This window comes from Salvelinus sp. IW2-2015, linkage group LG23, assembly GCF_002910315.2.
Source record: "Salvelinus sp. IW2-2015 linkage group LG23, ASM291031v2, whole genome shotgun sequence".
Taxonomy (NCBI): Eukaryota; Metazoa; Chordata; class Actinopteri; order Salmoniformes; family Salmonidae; genus Salvelinus; species Salvelinus sp. IW2-2015.
Genome location: NC_036863.1, coordinates 34,739,122 through 34,751,132, shown reverse-complemented (window position 1 = coordinate 34,751,132; position 12,011 = coordinate 34,739,122). Strand labels below are relative to the sequence as shown.

Sequence of the window (12,011 nt, the reverse complement as noted above, 5' to 3'; positions counted from 1 at the left end):
AATGTGCTTGTTGGGAAGAGTATTTGTTCCAATAACTCATTGAATACGCAGTTCAATAAAAATAAAGCACAGGATTTGTATTCCAGTTATGCATGTGGCAGGAATCGACCGCTGACAGGAGACAGTATGCGCCATGGGTTATTAGCAGTCAAATTGTCATTGGTATTGACTGAGAGAATTGCCATATACAAAACACTTTGCAGTCCCATTCTGTCTATGCCAGACGAGATCTACGAGATAGTCATGTCGTCGATAGGGGACGCTACTTTATTGTCCATGGATGTTTAGCCTATATAGGCCTACTCCAGATGTTATAACGGGCACAGAGCAGTGCCATTAATTGCCTTAATGTGCCTATCAAACGCATACCAATTGCATAGGTAGCCATTTAATTAAACACCAAACACAAATAATATTCCTGCACTCACATCTTGCAAATAAATATTGTGATAACCTAATGTGTTTATGTAATTTGTATGCGGTTTCCACAGCACTCTGTAAGTAGCTGCCCCGTCGGCTGTGTACAGTTCAGATCTAGGATCAGTTTATCGTCTAATTCAGATCCTAATGTAGACCCAAACTGACCTCAGATCATCGCATAGGGGCAACATCTTGCACTGGTTTGATGGAAGTCTGCGCATCTGCGTTCCTATAGCCCACTGCTGTACCAGTGTTTTACAGTTCTACGAGGAGGGAGCTGTAACTGCAGCTATTCATTCACCTCGGGTCTGGAACCACCACCGTTGGCTCACAACAGTGTAAAGATATAACAGCGCGTATTCATTCGAAGTGATATTTAAAATCATGGTCATTCTGACAATTTCTAATCTATATTGAGTGTATGCTTCGCTTTGGACACTTTTAGCTGGACGGAACATTATAGGCTCTGGGAGGTCGGGGCGATGTTATGAGACGAGCACATCGTTGCTCTGCGCGGTTGGTGTCTGCGTGGTGAGACACCCAGCTACAAACATTATGTATGGAGAAGTAGGCTGCCCATCCGGTCCGCTCTTTGAGAGAAAACATGAAGTCTCGTGAATGATTTCGTTGTACACTTCACGATAAACAACTGTATTAAAATTCCACATTTCATGTGCAAAGAACCAAAACTATTGAGAGTCGGACAATCTGCAAGATAAAGAAGTCTATCGGACAAATCTGTGTGCAGATAAACCGTGGACGGTTACTACAGTATGCCAGAATGGGTCTACTACGGTTTTTCTTTTTCTGTGGACTATTGCACACCCAAATCAACGGTAAGTCCTGAAATCTTAAACTTGATTTGGTCTACACAATTAACTTTCTAATACAAATATTGCTTTTTCCTGTTTTCCATCTCCCCGTTTGATTAGACCACCTGCAGTAACAACAGTATTTTGCATCAGTTGTTCCGTTTATTCCTAATTTCAAAACGTTGGAAAAGACAGGTGAAAAGGGGTCGCACGTGTGGTCTCCCATTGCGCGCTCAATGAGTCCCAGCATGCCGGGATTGCTCCTTTCAACTTGGCTTTGCAGCACACCTGACTATTTTACGAGCAATATATTGTCATTGTGTTATTTGATCGATTTGTTGAAATTGATGAACAGTCATAATAATTAATCATGTATACATATGCTTGGTTTGGGGGTTCCTGATTAATTCCAAAGTTCATTAATTTAATCTTCCTAATTGATATCATGCACGTATATCATTAGGGAGGACATGAAAGGTTTAACTTTGCCCTTGGCTGATAATTTAATGCAGCAGTTATTCAGATTGAATTTAATGACATTTCTGTGCATGGTTATGAATTGCCCATAGGTGACTCACATATTCAATAGGTCTCAGTTTTCGTTTTATTGTCATATTTTTTTTAAATATATAATAAGTTGTCATCCCAACATTTTCAAATTTCATAGACACCATTGATCTCCTTCTAAAGTTTCAGAGTCTTAAGAGGAAGCTGTTGTGTTGGTGGATCTATACAGGTGGACCCTGAACATCAGAAGGCTTGTGTTATGCCCAGATGATTTGGGTTCTGATATGCAGCTGGTGGAGTTTAGATAATTTGTCTGAAAAGTAGCAAAACCTGTCATGGAGACTATGATGCTGAATGATCTTATGGTCCTTTGATTTGTTTTGGTTTGTAATATGTGGACACTGTGTCCCCTGGTCACAGAACATACTGTAAGCACTGTCTGTCCCTTGAGGACCACTCATAACCGTGTTGTCCCCCACTGGACATGCAGCTGTTGTTGATTATCATGTCCACATTGAGAGCATTGATTTGGTGAAAGAGGAGGTTGGTGCCCCAAGGCGTGGGGGATGTCCCAATGGCTGTTGACTTCTATATACACTGGTGTCCACCCGGTTGCTTATTCTACATGGCTTTTTTAAAACTCCTATACCTTTACAATTGGGAAGAGTGTGTTATACTGTGCATTAAGGGTCTACGGTCCATTAGAACTCTCTCTCTCTCTCTCTCTTTCTCTTCATTGATTTGCCACTCTTCTCTTTCTAACTTTGTTAAGTTGGGTTTGAGGTTTTGTACTGCCTATGCATGTGTGTTAGTGTTGTGTGTGAAAGAGGGTGACATGGTGGGGTTAGTAGAGGATTTTAGGCACAAGGCCATGGGCAATTACCATTTGTTCGACTGTCTGTGAGTGCTTAAATGAGCAAGGTCTTGGCAGCGCTGTGTGAATGAAAGTAAGCCTGAGATTAAACAGGAAAATTATGAGACATCGCCAAGTCACAGAGAAAGACACTTTATCATCCTCTGCCTGGATTGGAGAGTTTGGCTTGAATAAACCTTTTTTTCCCCCATTGTCCAAGAGGGTCAATATTCATTAGTCTATATGTGACTTAACATCTGGATTCGAAATTGTGTTTTTTACATTGAATAAAAGTAGAGACTAAAAGTTAGAAAATGGTATATCATACACTGCAGTTGAGGAACAATTGGAAAGTAATTCTGCTTTGAAAGATGATAAACTTGTAACCCCTCTTTTGAGAAAATGGCCCTTGAATGTTTTGGTACACCTAATGGAGAGCTCTTCTTTGTCTACACCCATTCAGAATCATTCACACAATCATTCACCTCTTTAGCACCACCTATCTCTTTAAAGATTCACATGTGAGGCCATGTGCTAAACAATGTGAGTAGTGAAGTAAACAACCAAAGATTTCAAGACTAAAAGTGGTAAAAGTAGTAGCCTACAATGAGGAAAAAGTTCATGTAAAAATACACTTTATCTAGTCCTTGACCCTATATCCTAAACTGACTTTGGTGCAGGTCATGTTGTTCATCACATTACCGTCTCTAGTAAACACACACTATATAAAATAAAATCTAAGTTTATTTGTCACATGCACAGGATACAGAAGGTGTAAACAGTACAGTGAAATGCTTACTTGTATACTACTAACGTTACCAATACAAACTGATTGTCATAGCAGTATTATGAATCTGCAGGTAGCTAAAGCTAATCAACTAGTTTCAAGGTTAGCTAGCTAGCTAACGTTAGGCTATAACTAGCAATGCAAATGGATTTTCTGATTAGAATAATACTACTACACAGATCATACTCTTAACATTAGCTAGCGAGCCAGCAAGCTAACGTTCGCTGGCTAGCTAACAGTATTCTTTAACTTGCAATGAAAATGACTTCCTGACAAATTTAGAAACGTATAATGTCTGAAAATGTAGCTAGACTCTTATCCGTATACATGGATGAATGCTTCACGGCAGACTGGAACCATTTAACTCTGTTTTGTTTATAGCTACATCTTGTTTGGCCAGCGTTGTGTCAAGTCACTCCGGTTCACACTGACCGTGGCATGTGCATAAAAATAGCCCATCACAACTTTTTCCAACTGATCTGTCAATAGCGCCTGCTAAATTCAGTGCATCAATGTTGTTGAGAAAAGTAACAAAACTTTTGTAGTTCTCGATGACTAACGTTATATCTTCCAAAAACCCGCACTAGAAAGGATTATCAGCACATACTGAGCAGCTCACGTTATTGACAGAGTCGTGCTACATGGCAGAGCAATCTAAACGCAATCTCCCGGCATGTCCAGCCCATACATTATCTCATCCAATCATGGCTAGCGGGAAGGTTCCTGACTTTTTCCGTGGCTAAACCAACTTGGCTCGTAATTTACAGATGGAATACACGTTTGTTATTAAGGCACATGAAACATATTTCAGATATTTCTGTGCCAGAAAACACAAAAGCACGTTAAAATGCCTCTTGTGAAGTAGTGAAATGCGACATACGCCTAGCTTCCTGAAACGGGTCACATATTCAGTCAATTCCTGATAAGTGGACATTGGTAAGGGCAAACTCTGAAAGTGCACAGTGCAGTTCACCAGTCAGCAATTCAAATACATTTATACGTTATAATAGTATAATTGTAATTGCACTGTAGTTACAAAGGACATTGTGATTTGTGAAAATTAGTACAGTGTGTTGATAATATCAGTGGTTGTTGATGGTATTACTATAACCATTCCTGCTGACTGGGTTCTCTCAGTACACTCTGCTGTATGAATATTCCAGCCAGCAGCTATGTACAGTAGGAGAGGGATGTCAGCCCAAATGGATGTGACAGTTGATATGGTCAAAGTTAAAGTGCAGAAGGAGATAGTGCTGTTTTCATATGTTTTTATGTAGCCAGATTTCAGCTAAATCCCAGTCAAGCGTATCTGTGGCATTACTGCTTTCAGACAGCCACTGTGCTGCTGTCGCCTGGGCGTACAGTTTTACCTCAGAGAGGGAGATAAGGTAACGAGTAATGAGTTTGTCAAGACCATGGCTGCTCTGTTGGGGAAAACGTTATCTCAGAAAGTTCAGGTTGTTGGAAGATCTTTATTCAGGGCTAAATCCACCGGTGGAAGCCATTGTTATAGTGAGCAAACCACTCCTCATACGTACAGTATGCAAGGCTGCAGTAGAGTAAGCCCTTGGTGTTTTTAATCAGCATTAGTCTGTTTCTGTACTGCTCTCAGGACTTGGGTGAAACTGAGTGCATGAATTGCGTAGGCAGTTCCATGAACAAGCTCATTGAACGACTAATGAAACGAGAAGCGTTTTTGAGAGCAGAGATCTTTGGTTATGTGTGATTTTATGATTGTGGTTATAGCTGAATGGATCCAGCCAGCCAGCCCCCATTAGGGCCATTAAACACTAGGTGGAGGTGGGTGTGGGGGAGGAAGGGGGAGCGAGCGGAAGAGAGAGTAAGTTAGACAGGCAGGGAGTCGGCACACTTGAGTAGGCTGGGTATTGGGAATCATCTGAGAGTGGCCTTATGGAGTGTGGTGTCCCAGGGAGAACAGTGGCTGGCAGCTTCACTCAGTTTGCGACGGAGGGAGCCTGCCAGTCACAAGGCTTTAGAAAATCCATCTATTGGAATGGGAAGAGTCAACTGGATTTAGGAAGGTGGAATTGGATTTATTTAGTGAATTTTTACCAGATGCCAATACAAATAGCACTAGCAAAGATGTGTGTGTACTTGAAAGAGCGGCAGATGCAGAAAACTAAACCTATTACTAAAACATATAATTCTGTCATGGCTCAGCTAGTCTCATCATCCAACAAAACGCTATAGCTCGCTCCCAGGTTACCCTCTTAAGTACGTACTCCCATCCTTACACAGAGAGACAGAGTACTGTTTGTAATATCTAATTTATCTCCTTAAGAGTAATGATAGAATCATGTCGTGTGGTGTTGCCTCACTGCGTCGCTGACACAGACAAGGGGATAAGAGGAGGGTTGTGGGTACTGGGTAGGGCTGGAGGCAGTGTGGGAGCAATCATTTTTCCTCCACTTCCAGCCGACACACCACACGAGGAATGCGTTCCTGTTGACTTGTTCACGGTGACATCCAACCCTGGGAGAGGGACAGAGAAACAGACTCTTCATTCACCCAGGAGACAAAGACACACATACACCGTACATTTAGATGTCCATGCTGTTATATATCCTAACAGGCACACATGTGCCTACTTGAAGACTCAATTAGAAATAGAGACCGACGTTCACAATTGTTTCCACAGTTACTCACAATTAGAGGTCGATCGATTATGATTTTTCAACGCCAATACCGATACCGATTATTGGAGGACCAAAAATGCCGATACCGCTTAATCGGACGATTTTTATATATATTTGTAATAATGAAAATTATAATTATATACTGAATGAACAAAAAACACTTTATTTTAACTTAATATAATACATCAATAAAATCAATTTAGACTCAAATAAATAATGAAACATGTTCAATTTGGTTTAAATAATGCAAAAACAAAGTGTTGGAGAAGAAAGTAAAAGTGCAATATTTGCCATGTAAAAAAGCTAACGTTTAAGTTCCATGTTCCTCAGAACATGAGAACATATGAAAGCTGGTGGTTCCTTTTATCATGAGTCTTCAATATTCCCAGGTAAGAAGTTTTAGGTTGAAGTTATTATAGGAATTATAGGACTATTTCTCTCTATACCATTTGTATTTCATATACCTTTGACTATTGGATATTCTTATAGGCACTATAGTATTACCAGCCTAATCTCGGGAGTTGATAGGCTTGAAGTCATTAACAGCGCAATGGTTGAAGCACAGCGAAGAGCTGCTGGCAAATGCAGGAAAGTGCTGTTTGAAAGAATGCTTAGGAGCCTGCTGCTGGCTACCACTGCTCAGTCAGACTGCTCTATCAAATATCAAATCATAGACTTAATTATAATATAATAACACACAGAAATACGAGCCTTAGGTCATTAATATGGTCAAATCCGGAAACAATCATTTCGAAAACAAAACATTTATTCTTTCAGTGAAATACGGAACCGTTCCGTATTTTATCTAATGGGTGGCATCCTAGTGGGTGGCAGTCTAAATATTGCTGTTACATTGCATAATCTTCAATGTTATGTCATAATTATGTACAATTCTGGCAAATTAATTACGGTCCTTGTTAGGAAGAAATGGTCTTCATACAGTTTGCAACAAGCCAGGCGGCCCAAACTGCTGCATACACCCTGACTCTGCTTGCACAGAACGCAAGAGAAGTGACACAATTTCCCTAGTTAAAGGAAATTAATGTTAGCAGGCAATATTAACTAAATATGCAGGTTTAAAAATATATACTTGTGTATTGATTTTAAGAAAGGCGTTGATGTTTATGGTTAGGTACACATTGCTTTTTTCACGAATGTGCTTGTTAAATCATCACCCGTTTGGCAAAGTAGGCTGTGATTCGATGATAAATTAACAGCCACCGCATCGATTATATGCAACGCAGGACAAGCTAGATAAACTAGTAATATCATCAACCATGTGTAGTTAACTAGTGATTATGTTAAGATTGATTGTGCTTTATGAGATAAGTTTAATGCTAGCTAGCAACTTACCTTGGCTCCTTGCTGCACTCGCCTAACAGGTAGTCAGCCTGTCACGCAGTCTCCTCGTGGAGTGCAATGTAAATCGGCCATAATCGGTGTCCAAAAATGCAGATTACCGATTGTTATGAAAACTTGAAATCGGCACTAATTAATCGGCCATTCCGATTAATCGGTCGACCTCTACTCACAATCAACACTCTAGAAGCGCTCGCATATTAGTTTCGGTTTGCTCCTAGCAGGACTCGGCTAGGCAAAGTGGACGTATGTGCCTCACATGCTCCCTTAAAAGACCGTCGCTTGAGAAATTATATAAAAGCGACAATATTACTGTTACCTCTTGAGATGCCGTAGCAACAACATAGCCAGTATGCACTTCCTCAAAATAGTCTGAAGGAATCTAAGATAAAGCAAGAAATCTGGAAGTCATTTTGACATTTTTGCAGAGGTCTTAGTCGTGCAATTTTACATCCTACTAAAATGTTTGGTGCAGTATTTGTCAAGTGAAAAAATGTTAATGAAAACTATTTGAATAACAACAAACACTTCATTGAAGTATCCCGTCCATAGATCCCTCTCCTACTAGGAGTAGTACTGTTGACCAATCACCGAACGAAAGGGTGTGGACTTCAGCTACCAATCTTCGACTTGCCTCAAGTAAAATATGTGTGTGCTCGAAATAGCCGAAAAACCCCTACCGAACACCAAAACAAACAAAAACGTCGCAAAAAACCTACCCACTCACCACCCAGCAGCATCTAAGAGGAACAGAGCCTTTGACAGAGTGTGTAAATTAAAAAGCTAATTAGCGATAATCACTCCCTGGCTCCTTTCTGTCAGTGTGGATATTCAGGCTTGTGTTTTGTGGTGACATGGCGTGCGTGCTCCCTGTCAGGGCCTGGCTCTCATTTATAGGCTTTTTTCTCAGACAATCATCAATCCAGCCTTATCGATATTGTCAGGTGGTATTACTGAACATATTATCTTATGTGGTCGTATGTGTAGCTAATCATATTTTCTCCTCTACTCTCCTCTCAGGATCTCGTCTTCGTCAGGATGACTCCCCTCCCCGGATAGTGGAGCACCCCTCTGACCTCATTGTGTCCAAGGGGGAGCCGGCCACCCTCAACTGCAAGGCGGAGGGYCGTCCTGCCCCCACGGTGGAGTGGTACAAGGACGGGGAGCGTGTGGAGACAGACCGGGACAACCCCCGTTCCCACCGCATGCTGCTGCCCAGCGGCTCCCTCTTCTTCCTACGTATCGTCCACGGCCGGCGCAGCAAGCCAGACGACGGCAGCTATGTGTGTTTGGCCCGTAACTACCTGGGGGAGGCAGTGAGCAGAAACGCATCATTAGAAGTAGCATGTAAGTCCGACCCACAACAATCTATTTTATGGATGAGTGCCATGAAGTTGGAGAGATAGGCCCCATTGGCATAGCTGTGTTGCCTTTGTGTATGTGTTAATGATGCTGTTATTGCAAACTCAAAGATATGACCATAATAATGATATTAGTAACACATTTACATGTTTTATGGGTGGCAATATTACGGTCATAACTTCAAGTTATGTAGAAGCATAATTATAGAGAATAATTGCAGAGAATAATGCTGTGTTGAATAATGAAATGTGTGTGTGGGTCCATACGTTTGCGCGTGCATGTGTTTCTAGACCTATAGGCTCTTTATATAGTGGTCCCTATAGGTCTTAAGAGTGTGACAGCGGCTTGATTTATTGATGGCCATTACTGGGGTCCTAAGAGACTGAATGAAAAAATCATGATAAATTGTTGAAGTCTCTAGATTGTTATTTTATTTGCATTTGACGTTGTGTACTTCCTCTGCCCCTCGCTGGGAAGTTAATGTGGTCTCTGAGGTGGGAGGGGTTGATGTTAAATGAGGTGTTGAATTTTTCAGTGCTTTGGAGGTGACTGTATGTATGTAGGGGATAGAGGTTAGGGTGTTATACGGAAAGAGCATACATCTCTGTTGAGGGATGGGGACTGAGCCCATATGTAAAATGTGTGGCTGTCATCATCTGTGTAACTTGACCTGACCTATTTGACTGATCCTTGTGAGCGCATGTTTGTGTGCCTTCCATCTTCTCTATTCCTCTTTGCGTGTGTTCTTGTGTGCACCGTGCATGTGTGTGCAATCCTCCATTCGTGTGTGTGTGTGTGTTTGTGTGTGTACATTGTTAAAAAGACCTGTTTGAGTGACCTTTGTGAGCGATGCGTGGGTAGAGCTGAACATCGCTCCAGGCAGTGAGAGCAGGATTTCACCCAAGTTATTCTCTCCTTCCTCCGTTCTTCATGCGCCCAGCCAACACTTTCCCTGTGTAGGAAACAAGAGCTCTGGGCTATTCACATCGCCATTATGTGTTAAACTGAACTGATTCCTCGACATTAACATACCACACAGCGCACACATTCTGATCACTCACAGCAAACACCTGAGAAACAATGGAAATATAGGAAAATATGAATGGTATGTAATTGTAGATTTGTGCTACACGCATATCTACATACATATTTACATTCACATACATTATAGACTGGGGGTTTGCAGTGTGTTTTTAAGTGGGGGTCTTAAGGGAAAGTATGACCCGATGACTTCAGTGTGGTGTACACTTTCCTCCCTGGGGTGAGAGGAGAGGTGAGGAGAGGGGGGGGTTTCCTCCATTTTGTCCTCCCTTAAATCTGTCATCAGGCATCTGTCTTACTGTCTATGCCCTGGGCAGGGCCGTTTCTAGCTTTTTTGGGGCCCTAAGAGAGATTTGCCAAGGGATGGAGAAAACATTTAGCAGTTTTAAAACAAATTTCCTGCAATTCTACACATTTTGCCATGACTTATGCCATGTTCATATGATATCTGAGTGAGTGACGAACAAATACAATGGGGGCCCCCTGGAGGTCAGGGCCTCTAGGCCTTGGGTGCTCGGTCAGTAATTCAGCCATGATTATTACTACAAGGTTTAGATAGCTGGCTAGACTAACTTACCTAGTCATCTATAAAATGTTAGCTGATATGGGATAACTGAGTGACTATCAGTGACTGACATAACAAAAGGAAAACTGCTGATGCACAACCAAATATCGAAATGATACATTGTGTATTCTACTATTCTAACTAACAGCAAGTTGAGACCCCGACTGACCCCTAAAAAATATATGGGAGGTTGGGGGCCCCCTAGTGGCCGCGGGGCCCTAAGCAGCCACTTATGTTGCTTATGTCTAGAAACGGCACTGGCCCTGGGGTCAGTGGTAGAGCAGAGTTATAGTGGTATGGTCCAGTTTTGACGCTGGTGGATTTGTGTTTGGCATGAGCCCGGGAGACAACCCTCTCACTCAAACCCAACAGCTGCTGGATGAAGACGAAACCTGAGAACTATGTGTCTCCTTATGCACCTCATCTCCTCTCTCCCCCACCCTCTCCTCCTTCCCACCCTCTCCTTCCTAACTCCCTTCCCATATCACTCACTTTCCTCCTTCTATCCTTTATTCCCCTGTACTCTTCTCCTCCTCCTCCTGCTGTTTCCTCTGCCTGGTTTGTAATCAATACTGCCCTGCTGTCCTGGGAAAGGATTATGGGTGAAGAGCCGCAGGATATCTGAGACACACACATCAGTTCTCCAACTAGACAGCTGTGTGTGAGAGTGTGAAGTGTGTGGTGGGAGGGAAGAGTGTGTGGTGGAAGGGAAGTGTGTGTGAGTAGGAGGGGGATGTGCTGGCTTGGCATTTTTATTGTTGTTTAAAAAAAAATAGATGATATATTGTGGATTAATTCATATATAGAACATATTTTAAATCATTTTCGATTAGTGTGCTGTAGGAGAATAGGATCCCCTGGAGTTCAGGACCTTCGGTTAGTTGAGGGGTTCTTGGAAGAACCTTTAATGGTTCAATGTAGCAATGGGTTCCTGGAGGAACACTGAAGTGGAGGCATGGCTTAGGAGGGGCGTGGCTTTAAGATATACATTTTTTGGCCACCCGTTAGAGTAAATGCCATTCCTGTTAATAGGTTCTGTTGTATTGTCGTCACATATTAAGGTTGAACATTGACAGTTTCGTAGTTTCAGTGAGGCTAACAGAGGTGTATGAGTTCCTCAGAAGCCAATGCAAATCCCAAAGTTAGAATAGTAAAAAAAAAGTTACCACTTTATTACTGTACGTAATCAGCAATGTTATTCATATTAGAATATGTAATATGCATAGATTTTCAAGGAACAAACTTAACATGAACAGAAATGACATTTATGCTAACAGGTGACTAAAAATAACTACAGTATCTGAAAGCCACACCTCTAATCTGTTAGGCCGCACCTCCAATTTGAACTACGCCCATCACAAAAAGGTTCCAATTTGAAGACCCTTTTCAGAGGGGTTACTCGAGGAACCTTTTCAGAGGGGTTACTCGAGGAACCTTTTCAGAGGGGTTACTCGAGTAACCTTTTCAGAGGGGTTACTCGAGGAACCTTTTCAGAGGGGTTACTCGAGGAACCTTTTCAGAGGGGTTACTCGAGGAACTTTTTTCAACTGGAAAGGTTCCGCCGGTGTGGCAGCACTAAAGGTTCTTCCAGGCACCTTTACTTCTAAGAGTGTATGGGATTTCATGCAATTGTGTTAGAGACAGCAAA

General features: G+C 41.9%; 1 protein-coding gene across 2 annotated transcripts in view; it reads left to right on the top strand.

Annotated features, from left to right (window-relative positions):
- The first annotated feature begins 698 nt into the window (after window positions 1–698).
- Window positions 699–12,011, top strand: part of LOC111950992 (roundabout homolog 2) — a 104,313-nt gene continuing 93,000 nt past the window's right edge. For both annotated transcript variants that reach the window (XM_023968943.1, XM_023968941.1), the window contains exons 1-2: window positions 699–1,256; window positions 8,416–8,742. In XM_023968943.1, coding sequence (XP_023824711.1) covers window positions 1,202–1,256; window positions 8,416–8,742 — 382 coding nt within the window. In that variant the 5' untranslated portion in view covers window positions 699–1,201. The remainder of the gene's footprint in view (window positions 1,257–8,415; window positions 8,743–12,011) is intronic.